Source organism: Epinephelus fuscoguttatus, linkage group LG17 (assembly GCF_011397635.1).
Source record: "Epinephelus fuscoguttatus linkage group LG17, E.fuscoguttatus.final_Chr_v1".
NCBI lineage: Eukaryota > Metazoa > Chordata > Actinopteri > Perciformes > Serranidae > Epinephelus > Epinephelus fuscoguttatus.
Window position 1 is genome coordinate 1,437,046 of NC_064768.1, and position 14,764 is coordinate 1,451,809.

The window sequence follows — 14,764 nt, forward strand, 5'->3', positions numbered from 1 at the left end:
TTAAGTCAGGCCATTGTTTCCCCTATCTGTCCATTCCAGCCATGGCATCTACTCCTGACAACAAATCCACTCGTCCGGTCAGTGCCCCCGTCATGTCACCAGTGTCTCCCGGGGAGGCAACTCCTTCACCTCTGCTACCCACCTTGGCTCGCTCTAACCAGCGTGATGGCTCCACACCCAAAGGCCACCGCTCTGCAGACAGGAAGACAGAGGTAAAGGCAGAGAGTCAGCCAGCTGAGCTTACGAAGAGCCACAGCCCCAGACCCACTCCACAGATCAAGGTAGGAGTGACATTCCTTTACCTCAGCAGATGTGTTTTAGGTACCATCAAACTTTCACTCTATTCACAAACAGGACAGGTTAAAGGGCACTGATAATTAGTGATCATGTTCTAAAGGTTGAGGATTAAGATACAGAGTAAGGGAGCATAATACAAATCATTAAACCAGACATTGTAAAAAGCTGAGTGACAAACACCTTTATGCATTGCACTGCCAAGGTGGATCTGTTCACAAAGGTGCTTGTTACCTACACTATACTAACCTTAGCATATGTTGCTAACACGTACGGCTAAAACTCTCTACAGTCCACACTATATTTGCCAACTCCCAGTTTTTCCTGGAAGATCCCTTTTTTCATTGCCCTCCCACAGTTTTCTCCATGGGTCACAATTCTTGTATATTTCTCCTGATTTTTGACAACATGTTCACACTTTGTTTTCTCTGCTCTGAAAGTGGACTCTTTCCCTCCTTCTCCAACCCTGCGGGGCTGGAAAGGGGCACCCATCGGGCCCACATGAGTTGGGCCCAGCTGCCAATGGACATCTTGTCTCTTTGTTGACTGCATTATGCAATTTTAAGTCCAACAGGACACTCAAGCAAGGTTAAAGGGGTGCTTTGGGGGGTTGGGGTGTACTTGGCTTGCCCCCCTTCACTACCCAGCTTTCTTCCAGTGGCCGTGAGCCTCTTGATCTGCCTCGCTTAAGGTGGATTTATCCTTGTGCGTCAGCTGTATGCAGAGCCTACGCCATAGCCTATGCACCTGGCCTATGCCGTTGTGAGCATTTATACTTGTGTGGTGGTATGTCTGTATCACTCTGCAGTTACACCTCTAAAACACTAGTTGGAGGTGGAGTGTCTGTGTATTGCTGTTAAGTTCAGCTGAATCAAAACACACCCAAAACACACGTTAAATGTGGCTTAATAGAGACAGTTTTAATTACAAGTACACAAATCAGCTTCATTATAACCCACGGGATTCACAGATAAAGCACTTCACTTTTGCTAGGCACATTTTCCCCACAAATACAACAGACTAGTGTTATTAGCATAAGCCTACTGCATTTTACATTGTATAAATTAGTCTAGCCAGGGACAACAGCAACATTGAACAAATTTACCAACAGTTTAAAATTGTTTTTTCTTTTAAGGTCTTTATGTAAACACAATGGTTTTGTGGGGGTTTTTTTAAATTCTGGTTGTGCTAAGAATTGATCCTGATGTGTGAGCTTTGTCTGTGCTACCAGACAGTGGCCAGGAGAGAGCGGAGGCATTCCCCCTCTGTAACCACTGCCAATGGAGAAAGAGAGAAAAAAAGCCAGGTTTGTTTGATCTATGCATGATCAGCTGAACCACTGATGGAACCACAACTTGATTGCTTTTAATTGTTGTTATTGTTGTTTACAATATATATATACACACACACACACACACACACACACACACATATATATATGTACAGTACAGGCCAAAAGTTTGGACACACCTTCTCATTCAATGCGTTTTCTTTATTTTCATGACTATTTACATTGTAGATTCTCACTGAAGGCATCAAAACTATGAATGAACACATGTGGAGTTATGTACGTAACAAAAAAGGTGAAATAACTGAAAACATGTTTTATATTCTAGTTTCTTCAAAATAGCCACCCTTTGCTCTGATTACTGCTTTGCACACTCTTGGCATTCTCTCCATGAGCTTCAAGAGGTAGTCACCTGAAATGGTTTCCACTTCACAGGTGTGCCTTATCCGGGTTAATTAGTGGAATTTCTTCCTTTATCAATGGGGTTGGGACCATCAGTCGTGTTGTGCAGAAGTCAGGTTAATACACAGCCGACAGCCCTATTGGACAACTGTTAAAATTCATATTATGGCAAGAACCAATCAGCTAACTAAAGAAAAACGAGTGGCCGTCATTACTTTAAGAAATGAAGGTCAGTCAGTCCGGAAATTTGCAAAAACTTTAAATGTGTCCCCAAGTGGAGTCGCAAAAACCATCAAGCGCTACAATGAAACTGGCACACATGAGGACCGACCCAGGAAAGGAAGACCAAGAGTCACCTCTGCTTCTAAGGATAAGTTCATCCGAGTCACCAGCCTCTGAAATGGCAAGTTAACAGCAGCTCAGATCACAGACCAGATGAATGCCACACAGAGTTCTAGCAGCAGACCCATCTCTAGAACAACTGTTAAGAGGTGACTGCGCGAATCAGGCCTTCATGGTCAAATAGCTGCTAGGAAACCACTGCTAAGGAGAGGCAACAAGCAGAAGAGATTTGTTTGGGCCAAGAAACACAAGGAATGGACATTAGACCAGTGGAAATCTGTGCTTTGGTCTGATGAGTCCAAATTTGAGATCTTTGGTTCCAGCCGCCGTGTCTTTGTGAGATGCAGAAAAGGTGAACGGATGGATTCCACATGCCTGGTTCCCACTGTGAAGCATGGAGGAGCAGGTGTGATGGTGTGGGGGTGTTTTGCTGGTGACACTGTTGGGGATTTATTCAAAATTGAAGGCACACTGAACCAGCATGGCTACCACAGCATCCTGCAGCGACATGCCATCCCATCCGGTTTGCGTTTAGTTGGACGATCATTTATTTTTCAACAGGAGAATGACCCCAAACACACCTCCAGGCTGTGTAAGGGCTATTTGACCAAGAAGGAGAGTGATGGAGTGCTGCGGCAGATGACCTGGCCTCCACAGTCACCGGACCTGAACCCAATCGAGATGGTTTGGAGTGAGCTGGACCGCAGAGTGAAGGCAAAGGGGCCAACAAGTTCTAAACACCTCTGGGAACTCCTTCAAGACTGTTGGAAAACCATTTCAGGTGACTACCTCTTGAAGCTCATGGAGAGAATGCCAAGAGTGTGCAAAGCAGTAATCAGAGCAAAGGGTGGCTATTTTGAAGAAACTAGAATATAAAACATGTTTTCAGTTATTTCACCTTTTTTGTTAAGTACATAACTCCACATGTGTTCATTCATAGTTTTGATGCCTTCAGTGAGAATCTACAATGTAAATAGTCATGAAAATAAAGAAAACGCATTGAATGAGAAGGTGTGTCCAAACTTTTGGCCTGTATTGTATATATATATATATATATATATATATACATTTTTTATTTTCAAACAGGTCTACCTGTATATATATACTGTAGTACGATGTACATTTCCACAGCAGTAGTTCTATTAGTATAACAGCAGAGTCATGTCATACTCACTTATTTAATTTAAAACTTATTTTCAGGTGCCTTTATTCTACTGTTTGTTGTGTGTGTGTGTGTGTGTGTGTGTGTGTGTGTGTGTGTGTGTTCGTGTGTGTGATTTTCTTAACGTTGTTGAGGCACCAATGAAACTAAACACTTTCAGAACATTTTTTTCACATTAAAACACTTTGTGTGGCTTAAAGGGTAATCTGTCTCTTGCCTACCCAGATCAGCAATATGGATAAAATCTTATATTATGATAAATGGTATTGTGTATCACAATATCAGTATAGATTGTATAGATTGTGATATAATACTGGAGCAGTCAGTTCCAATTATTGATGGCCAAGCAAAATGTCTGAGTTCAGTGAATCCAGCAAATTTAATATGTGATGAATCAAAGTACAAAATCAAACTTACATAAAATCATACAAAAACCCAATATTGCTTGAAATTTGCCCTGATCAATAATCTGCAGATATTTAAGGGATAGCTACCATAATATACGCAGTATGGCTAAATGTGTGACAGCTGACCAAATTACAAATTGTACATTGTAGTGGCATGGTATAACCCGCTCCTATTTCCTAGAAAGCTTTTAATGTGAAATATCAGCATGAAGTGATGAGATTTACTCACAGCAGCTGAACACCCATAAAGAGAATATGAAAGTAGGAGTGACTGAAATTTTTTTAGTGAATTTCAACATTATTTCCTAACAAGAGATACACTAAAGTGATGTGAAAATGTCCATAATACTGCATAATGAGCATAAGCTACAATAAATATAATTGATAATTTTTGTCTGAGGAACCTGTCTGCATCTGTTCATCCTGGCCCCCTGGCCATAATTTTAGTATTGGCCTTTCTTTGAGAATAATGGTTTACAATTTGAAGTGTTTGTGGATGATTATCAGTTTTTGACTAAATCAGCTTTAGTGAACTATTTATTTTCAGTATAGAGGAGATACTGAAGATGATTGTTCGTCACTTGTTAATAGTGTAACTTGAAAGACTGTCAGGCAGGTGTTTTTGACTGTGTTATAAATGGTTTGTGCTGAGATGGACTGAAACAGGGCCCTAACAAACAGTAACTCTGTCTTTCCTCTGGTGGTGGAGCAGCACTCTCCTCAGGACAAAACAAAGACGGAGGTGGTGCGAGTGAGGAAGGTTAGCATGCTCCTAGGCTGATGATCCTGCTGACTCACCATCCTCATTCCTTCATTAGTTACACATGAAGAGACATTTAATTTACTTCTTTGTTGTTTGACATTTTAATTGCTTTATGATTTCTGGCTGGCTGTTTTCCTGTGAAGGCTTGTACATGTGCTTGACAGAAGAGTGTGTTTCTTGTATGAAACATGGTTTCTCCTTATCCTGAAGCAAACAGGTAGCTATATTCTTTACATAAGAACATTTGCAAGAAGGAGGATACCTTTGGTCATACTCACATGCTCATCTCTGGTTAAGAGAAGACCCATTTTTGCTGGGTCTTCTCTTAACCAGAGATGAGCATTTTTGCTGATTGATTCAGTCCCTCCAGGATTTTGCAGACCAAAACAGATTGATTTTGCATCGTCTTTGTGTGTTTAACTTGAACTTTCTTGTTGCAACATTTGCATGAGGCATGGTGCACTTTACATTTTAAATCAGGGTTTTAAACTTATTTCTTTGTTTCTGCTATTTTTATTTATTTTTCATAGATCTAACTTTAATTCTAATTTTTATTATTGTCTTGCCTTGTCTTCGTGAAGGGAGACTGGTAATTAACAATTTCACTGTATGGTGCAACCGTCTCATATGAAGACATTGGGACTTCATTATCATTGACGATGTTTAGTTTTTTATACTTATTGGGTCCTACTAATCCTAAATAGCTAGGAGAAATTAAAAATGTATACCAAATAAAAGTTTGGGTCTCAGGAGGTTAAGTGTTCATTATCATCACTAAAAAAAAAAGCAAAAGCAGCATGTGTATACATTTAGTAGGTTATATCCTCAGTAGCTAGCTAGCTAACCCTACACTTTCCAGGGTTTGATTTTGGTTTTGGAACAGGGAAGAAACAAATATCTTTTTCCAACCTCCCCAGGGAATGAGTATCATTAATACATGTGCCCCAGGCACAACATTTAGCTCGAAATCCAAACCAGCCTAAAAATGAAGGAAATCTGAAACGATTGCATTAGAGTTAATGGAGCAAAGCTGTTGTTGTTGTTGTTCACCAGACACAAAATAAATGTGTCACATGACAGAAATTCTATGTCACTTTAACATAACATTTTTTTGTTTGTTTTCTGAGCATTTAATTCGAGTCATATCATCAGCCGAAGAGGGGCTATGGAGTTGTTGGAGACACTGAGCACTTGGGCCAATATTGTGTGTAAAAATAGCAACTGTACAGTGTATGTGGACAGTCAGGAATTACTAAGGCATGCACATGTAATCTTATCTGCCCAAACAAAAGCATATCATACAAAAATCTACTGTAGAAATCACAAAATTGTTCCATAACAATAGCCATATTACTCCAGGCCTTTGTGTAATGGGTACACTACACTGTGATACAGATAATGGTTTTAAAGCTCAGCACAACATAGTGAAGCATTTAGCAGCTGATGCTTAAAAAGAGTCAATGTTGGACTTAACATTCAACAGGACTCCACATGGATGCTAATCTGTTACTGATGATTGTCTAACTCACCATATCAGCTCAAAAGGTGATGATTTGCAGGTTGAAAGTGAAAGAAAATATCAATCATATTAATACACTGAAATGTGAAAACAGTGACAATAGAGTAATTTTTTTTAAAAACGTGCAAATTCCTGAAGTGATAAGCAGGTGCACAGCTAGCTCCTTGTCCTGTACACTGCACTGCAGCAACCTTTGTATGCATAGCATGTGACTTCTACTCACATCAGCGAGTGTGTATCCACCTGGCTTCTCATACACATGACTGCTGTGTGTGTAGCTGAATTCATCACATTTCCCCCGCTGAGCTGGGCACACTGGGAACTGCAACCCATTAGCGTTTTGATTTTTTGTGATTCATGTTATGGCCATAGTCAGTGCTGCTCCCTGGATTCCATTGCAAATCAAATATAAAAATGTTTGAATGAATTCTGCATTATTTCCAACCAGCTCTTCCTTTGTCCTCATTTTCCACAGAAAAGAGCAAAGAAACTTGAGGGTGAAACTATTTATATCAGACATAGCAATTTAATGTTGGAGGTTTGTATCTTCAGTCTTCAGATATCTGTTCTGGCTGTTTGCTGTCACTGCTTTTCTGCCTGCATGAGCATTGCTTTTGTTTTGACACCTCTGTTTCTCTTCATTTTTTGCTTTGTTTTCAGCTTAACCCTAAAGGCTTGGCATGCACTATTTTCCTCTCTGATTCTCATGCAAGTAGCTTCACTTTACTCAGACATTGTCTGTAATTTCATATTTTCATTTGATCAAATATATGATTGGGAAAGGTGTCTTTTCTAACATAGGTTATAAAGTTTAAACTGGTAAACTAAAGATGCTGTATGGAATCACAATAAAATTGCTGTTGCAGTTCAAATATATACTGTATATGCCTGTTTTCAGTTATGTGAGGATGTGGATCTTCAGGAGAAACAATCCACTCCATCTATCTGTATGAAATATTAAGTCTTGTTGTGGTCAAAAAACAGATGTATTTTTTAAAAAGTGTTAATTATAAAAATGTCTAAAGCTGTAAGCAACCACTGTTTATCATAAGTAAGGGAAAATGATTTTACAAATTAAAAAGAGTGGCACAACCCCTTCCATGCCTGGTAAATGCACTCATTTTTAGGGTGTTTTCACACTTGGTCCCTTTCAGTCCTCCAAACAGACTCAGAGCGATGACTCAGCATCTTTTGTGCATATGTGAACACTCCAGGAGAACTCAGATCCTTCTGAAACAGACCATACTCAGACCTCATTGAAAGGTGGTACAGTTGGCCTCAAGTCTGCGTTGCGGTTGCTTAACGTGCATTGTGAACACAACACATTCTCACTCTGACCTCTTCACATATCGATGTTTGGTCATGGACTTTCCTTGTCGAGATATTGTGCAAGGTCCCCTGTGTGTGTTGGTTGTTGACGTTCTGGAACGCTGTGTCAACATCAGCCTGTTACATGCAGCCACACTTTTTGTCAGTGTCTGATGCCGGAAGTCACTGACCAAGCACCAGATTTCAATGACTTTGGCATGAGGCTGGGTTGACACATAGCGCACCAGATTAACTTTGCCCTTGTTGCCCTTACTTTAGCCCTCTAGATGACATGCAAATGTACTGGGACACTCAGTGGACAAATAGACAGAGCCATGTCCACTGGTTATGCTAGCAATAATGAGGATGAGGAACACTCAGCAAGAAACTGCTGTTTTTCTCCAGGTATGCCGTGAAAAACACATCACATGACAACTGTCTGCAACAGACAGAAACGCTTAGGTTTGCCTCCAATTTTCAGTTCATATGAAAGTGTGGGGCTTCATAAACACTCTGCAGTGCTGTGTCAAAGTAGAATAAAAAAAAAAAACCTATGTCAAAAGTACTTTACAACATAAGAATCACCACCTCTCTCCAAAGCAGTAAAGGCATGAGCTCCAGAGGAACTATAGTGAACACAGAGAGAACAGAGAACCCCTCAGAACTGAAGTTGACCAGAAAGAGAACTAACCCCCAATTTCCACCAGATGGGTGTTGGTTGTGTCTGCGCTTCGGCACGGCAGAGGAGCTGATAGGATTCAATTCTAGTCAATGTGTGTGTTTCCACCGGCTGCGGCTGTGCTGCGTTCCGACTCTGTCTCAGCTGCGGCATTCCGGAGCCCTCCGCAACAGATATGCAGGACTTCTATTTTTGCCAGACGCCGGAGCACAATGCAGCAATTCAGCACAGAGCAGATGGTGCGGGGCAGGAGGTCGTGCACAGAAACAAAATAAAACATCCGGTTAATTTTCAAAATAAAATACACAGTGTTCACGGCGGTTCATATTTCCCTGCACTACACCTTGAAAACTACATAATGGGCAGAGGCTGGCCTGAAATCAACAGGTTAGAGGTTATCAGACGTCATTTCACCCCTTTGACACCATGGACGAGGAGATGTTAATCATGGCGGTGCACCAAGACGGACGATGGAGCATGCAGCGGTCCTCTGTTCAATGAACTGACAGTGCAAAAAGAAGAGTCCCTCTTCTATTGGTCCACTTTGTTTGAAAAGGACTGCATGTGAAAACACTCTTTGAGTGTGTTTACACATATAGTCATTTTCGATTGATTGGCTGATCCATAGCTAGACACATGAACGTAACTTTCATTTCAACACTGGGGGGGGCGGGGACACATTAAGTGAGGGTCTGTGCCTAAGCATCCAGCAAATGCTGATAGATAATGTCTGGCTGCCCAGCGGCTAGCAGGTTAGACATAGTGGTTAGCTATTATGCTAGCATGTTGGCTGGAAACAGACAATTATTTTGAGCACATAATACTCACTCCGTCTCCAAATTTCGTGGATGTAAGTTGCTCATAACATAGGCTCTGGCCTTGGATCCGTTATCAAACAATTTCTGCTCACCGCCTGGAGTAGTTATCCAAAGTATAGCCAGGTACGAGATGCCATACTTGACCTCGGGGCAGCGGCGCAGCAGCCCCCTGACCTCAATGAAGGCAGCCCGCTTCGCCCTAACCAAGGGTGTGTAGTGGATGTGGATCTGCCTGTTGTTGTGGAAGATGGCTCCCGCTGCCGCAGCTTTCCGCAGGACGTCCACCTTCTCCTAGAAGTTTTGAAACTTAACCACAATGGGTCTAGGTGGGTTCCCATCTTTCTGCTTGGGCTGCAGACTCTTGTGAGCCCGGTCCAACTTTGGAGAGTAGTCGAGGGCTAGCGCATCTTGTAGCATCTTAGCAACAGCAAGCTCCGGTCGTGTTTCACCAAGGCCTTCATCCATGCAGATGATTCTGCAGTTGTCTCTCCACTGCCTAGATTCCTAGTCTTCTGTCTTAGCAACCAGCTGGTTTACTTTGGAGATGAGTGATTTCACTGTGTTTTCCAGTTCGACGATCATGTCCGAGTAGGCATTAGCCCCGTCCTCCAGGCTAATGAGGCACGTAGCATGCACAGCATTAACTTCTTCAACTTCTTTCATTGCCTTGGTGTGTTCGGCACGGGTGTTTGCAATCTGCTGGTGTAGCTCTCGAAAGATCTTAAATTTTCTTGTTTGACGAATCTATCTTTGCTAACACCCTTTGCTCCGACATAAGCATGCTTATGAATGTTAACCACATGCAACGCGACGGCAACTCTGCAATGGGGCAACTGAGAGAGGCAACGTGTTGGGTACCGGACTATACCATTATGGTATGGTCCAGTAGGAGTGTTTGAAATAGTTGGGAAATGGTTAAGAAAGATATATAAGTGTTTAGAGCCACTGGGATGTGGTTTTTACCTCTTTAGGAGAGGGGGTTGTCATTGGTGTTATGTTTTGGGGGGGAGGGGGCAATTTCATCTGTTCTAAATATTGGAGGGAACATGTCTCTGACCTCATCACATATCGATGTTTGGTCATGGATTTTCCACATTGAGATACGCCGTGCTTGGTAACCTGGATGTTGATCTTCTGCTACGCCCTGTTAACTTCATTCTGTTACATGTATTGACTATTTTCAAAATACACTTCTGTTTTCACAGGAAATCTACAGTTTGGATACAGTCTCTCAATAGAACACTCAAAACAACACTGGGTATTGACATGATTTTCCCTCAACAACAAATGCACGTGGTTATGTTTTGCCAACACATGCACATGGTTGGGTCTAGGCAACAAAAGCATGTGGTTGGTTTTAGGAAAAAAGAACAGGGATTGGCTTTACAATCTTAAGGGAAGTGAACAGCGGCCTCCTAGGTGAAAGGCTGTGGCCTTTGGACTCATCCACCACCCCTCCTGCCCACCTTACTCGGACTTCCGTCCCCTAACTTTTGTTGTTGTTCCGCCACGTTTCCCCTGATGCCGCTGGGCGCCGTTAAACAATAACAGTGCCTAACTGCGTAGGGATTTGAGTTCTCTTGGAGTGTTCTCATATGCACAAAAATGCTCAGTCATTGCTCTTCACTTTGAAAGTGTGAGAACACCCTTAATTTCCACACCACAAATTACATGTTTCAAACCCAAAGCAAGATAACCCTGATTACATCATCTCAATCAATCAATCAATTTTATTTATACAGCCCAATATCACAAATCACAATTTGCCTCACAGGGCTTTACAGCATACGACATCCCTCTGTCCTTATGACCCTCGCAGCGGATAAGGAAAAACTCCCCCAAAAAACCCTTTAACGGGGAAAAAAAAACGGTAGAAACCTCAGGAAGAGCAACTGAGGAGGGATCCCTCTTCCAGGACGGACAGACGTGCAATAGATGTCGTACAGAACAGATCAGCATAACAAATTAACAGTAATCCATATGACACAGTGAGACAGAGAGAGAGAGAGAGAGAGAGAGAGAGAGAGAGAGATGCAGGTAATGACAGTAGCTTACAACAACATTATTGAAAGTAATAATATTATAGTTCTGGCTACTGTGGTACAATATGTTGAAAGTATGTATTAATATCTGGCAGTATACATGTGTGACAATAGTCGTGTATAATAACAGTAGAAGTATGACTAATGACTAATGATGGCAGCAGCAGCAGGAGGCATCTGGCAGGACCACGGCAGCAGCACAACCACACACATCACGCTGTCCAGGCACCGCTGCGATATGAGTTAATCTGAGAGACAGTGGAGCACAAAGGCTCCGGAGAAGAAGCCGAGTTAGTGACATCCAGAATGGCCAAGTTAGCAAGATGCAGTAATAGAATACCAGAGAGATAGAGAGAGAGACAGAGAGAAGAAGAAGAAGAGAAGGTGCCCAGTGTATTATAGGGGGGTCCTCCGGCAGACTAGGCCTAAGTCAGCCTAACTAGGGGCTGGTACAGGGCAAGCCTGAGCCAGCCCTAACTATAAGCTTTATCAAAGAGGAAAGTCTTAAGTCTAGTCTTAAATGTGAAGACGGTGTCTGCCTCCCGGACCGTAACAGGAAGATGATTCCACAGGAGAGGAGCCTGATAGCTAAAGGCTCTGGCTCCTGATCTACTTTTGGAGACTTTAGGGACCACGAGTAACCCTGCGTTCTCAGAGCGCAGTGTTCTGGTGGGATAATAAGGCACTATGAGCTCTCTAAGATATGACGGAGCTTGACCATTTAGAGCTTTATAAGTTAACAGTAGGATTTTAAATTCAATTCTGGATTTAATATCAGATATCAGGGAGGTATTGAGAGGAATATTTCTCTGTAACACTAATTTTTTCATGCACTAGCTAACCATAAGTTCTATAGCAAAAACAAATAGAGGAAGCCATTAAAATGTCGTCCATTTTTGTAAGATTGGCATAGTAATCAACCACAAAGCTGGCAATCCTGTCAAACATCATCCACTGAGTGAGAGCGTACGTGTCTGCCAGTCTGGTCCAGCTTGCCAGTATTTACTTTTCTAAGTAACACTTGCGGTCCCAGAGAGTGAGTGACCTTAAATTGGTGGGTTTGTAAATTCAGTCTGACACTGTACACTAAAATTAAAGCCCTGTTGACTGAAGAAATGGGATGTTGTATTTCTATATAAATGACAGTTATGTTAATCACACATTCATTCTGCTCGGTGCTCTGCTGCTCCGTCTCCCCAGACAAAGTGCCTAGGGTGCACTCCAGCACTCTAAGAGTGCAGTGCTCTGGATAACTGAACGGTACATTCTGACAGCGCTCCAAATTTACAAACAGCCCAGTTTGTGCCAGAGTGTGTTCCGGCAATCAGAATGAGTATTTCTAAACACACCCTGTTCAGAAAGACTCGTATCATCTTCCTTCACTGTCTAAAACAAGCCAACAGAACTTGCTAGCTAGCGCTCCCTAAGGTCTGTGGAGGATTGTTTTGCCTCCAGCTAAGCCCCGCCCACCAAAAAACATCATACTGGTTACTAACAGTAAAAGGGTCCATAAATACAACCAAGAGATGGCTCTAGAGACTGGAGTCAAAAGTTTCACACAACAAACAGGGCAGCAGTGGGATAGGTTGCAATAACGTACCATTTAATGGAGGCAACGCTCTAGATGGCGGTGGTTTGTAAGGCAATTTAATACATCAAGACGTGGATAGTGAATTCTTTTCACTCTTTGTTCCATTCCGCCATTTCTTAAATGTCTCCTACGGTCGTATCTTGCTTGAACTATGCTACACTGCCTCCACAATCTCAAGTGGTCCTGCTCCAATTTGTCCAAATCTGTAAGCTCTCAGAAAACGTGCACAAATATGAATGAAATGAACGTAGAGTACAGGCAGGCTTCACAGTTGTGACCTTAAATTGTGACAAACATCATTTTAACCCAAACCATGATCTGTTTTCTAAACCTGACCAAGTAGCTTTGTTGTCTAAAACATGAAGTAATTTTGGTGACAAAACCTATGTTTCTTGTGAACATGGAAGTTTATTTTGAAAAGAAAGTTTGCATGTAACGAGCGGAAATTGACATACCAAACATTCAAAACAGATGCCAGAGGAGTACCTAGAACTCCTAGAACCCCTACAACTTCAATTAATAGCCCGGGCTATTATTTTCTCAAATCGCTAATATCAGTAGGCCTATATTTGGGACAGGCGTCTATATGGGACAGGCCTTTAATTCCATTCACACAAAAATCTTGCTCAGCAAAGACTGGGAAATACAATCAAATTGTTAATTTAAACCATTATGAATATTACTTTTAAGATATTAAGCTTCAGATAATATATCACTTAACAGGTAGCACATCAGAGAGAGCGAGAGAGAGAGAGAGAGAGAGAGAGAGAGAGAGAGAGAGAGAGAGAGAGATACGGCACTCAAGAATTACGGCGCCTGGCACCCACTTTATCCTGTTAAAACAATACTCACAACTTGGATTAACTTTTTGGGAAAAATCCTTTTTGATTCTTTTAATCTGAGGACCTTTATGGACTTAAGGAATATGAAAAATTCACAGGGTAGTTGAGGAATGGACTCAGAATTTGAGGTTGCCAACAACCTGGTTTTAGACATCCAAAGGACTTCTACAAAAAATGACAACCAGACCAGGCCTCTAATTTAAACAGGCCTGTGTATGTCAAAATGTGTAGTCACACCAGGCTAGTAAGAGGGACTAGTCTTTTAATTGAAGTTTTACGGTTACTCCCTTGCAGTGCCTCTACTGTATTTACTATGTATGTGAACGTGTATAGCTATGATTACTGATCGCTGTGCCATTCTGTGCTGGGTTTGTATCGTTCAGAAGAGAGGGATGATGTGATTACTGCTGCTCTGAAAAGTATATTGGTGAATTTCCCTTTTAAAGCTGCATTAGTAAATTATACATATTCCATGTTGCTATTGAAACAAAGGCCTACATGTAGTGTAAAAGGGATGACTCAGTGTGAAAAACCCACAGGGATTCCTGTTATTGGTAGCAATCTCGCCTTACAGCATTTCTGTACCTCATTAAGTTGGTTCTGGGTACAGTCTCAGGGTACTACTCATGCGACGTGTCACCCCCCTCCTCATGTGTCTATACTGTGTGCATTTGCTTCTCCAATTCAGCCTACGTACCACCTATGAAATAGTATATGCACTTATTTAAGCACTACTTAATGGCCACTATCACACTGTTATTTCACATGGCTTCACATAATGAAAACAACATTTGGAAATTTTAGGAAATAGCTTGCTAACCATCAAACCCTGAAGAGCAGATCAATTTCATCTCTTGTTCCAATAAAGAGAAACTGGAGCTCCAGGACGTGTTTCGCTTAGCTTAGCTTACAGCTACATCCTAGTCAGTCAAGTCAAGTCAGGATTTATTTCTAGAGCACATTTAAAACGACGGCAGTTGACCAAAGTGCTGCACATGGGTGGGTACAGAGTTAAAACAACATCAATAGTAAAAATAGAATAGATGTAGAAAACAACATTAAGAAAACAGAGCAAACAGTGCAAACATTAAAATAGCAAAAAAAAAAAAAAAAAAACTAGCCTTGAGTCTAGTTTAAAATTGCAAGCACAATATTTAGTCATTGTCATGGTGTTTGATCATTAAGAATACATTCACAATTATGATTCAATGGAAAAAAAGAGGAGGTCTGCACACTGAATACTGCAAACATCAACGTTGTATCTTAAATGTCTTGGCTGGGTCATCATTGATGTGATTACTGAGAAG

At 41.6% G+C, this 14,764-nt stretch overlaps 1 protein-coding gene across 16 annotated transcripts in view; it reads left to right on the plus strand.

Moving 5' to 3' along the window:
* Positions 1-14,764, plus strand: part of epb41a (erythrocyte membrane protein band 4.1a) — a 337,203-nt gene that overhangs the window by 220,963 nt on the left and 101,476 nt on the right. For 11 of the 16 annotated variants that reach the window (XM_049601545.1, XM_049601543.1, XM_049601548.1 and 8 more), the window contains exons 12-15: positions 40-281; positions 1,526-1,600; positions 4,608-4,655; positions 6,653-6,715. In XM_049601545.1, the coding sequence (XP_049457502.1) occupies positions 40-281; positions 1,526-1,600; positions 4,608-4,655; positions 6,653-6,715 (428 nt within the window). The remainder of the gene's footprint in view (positions 1-39; positions 282-1,525; positions 1,601-4,607; positions 4,656-6,652; positions 6,716-14,764) is intronic. The other 5 variants (XM_049601550.1, XM_049601549.1, XM_049601553.1 and 2 more) reach the window with 5 other exon arrangements.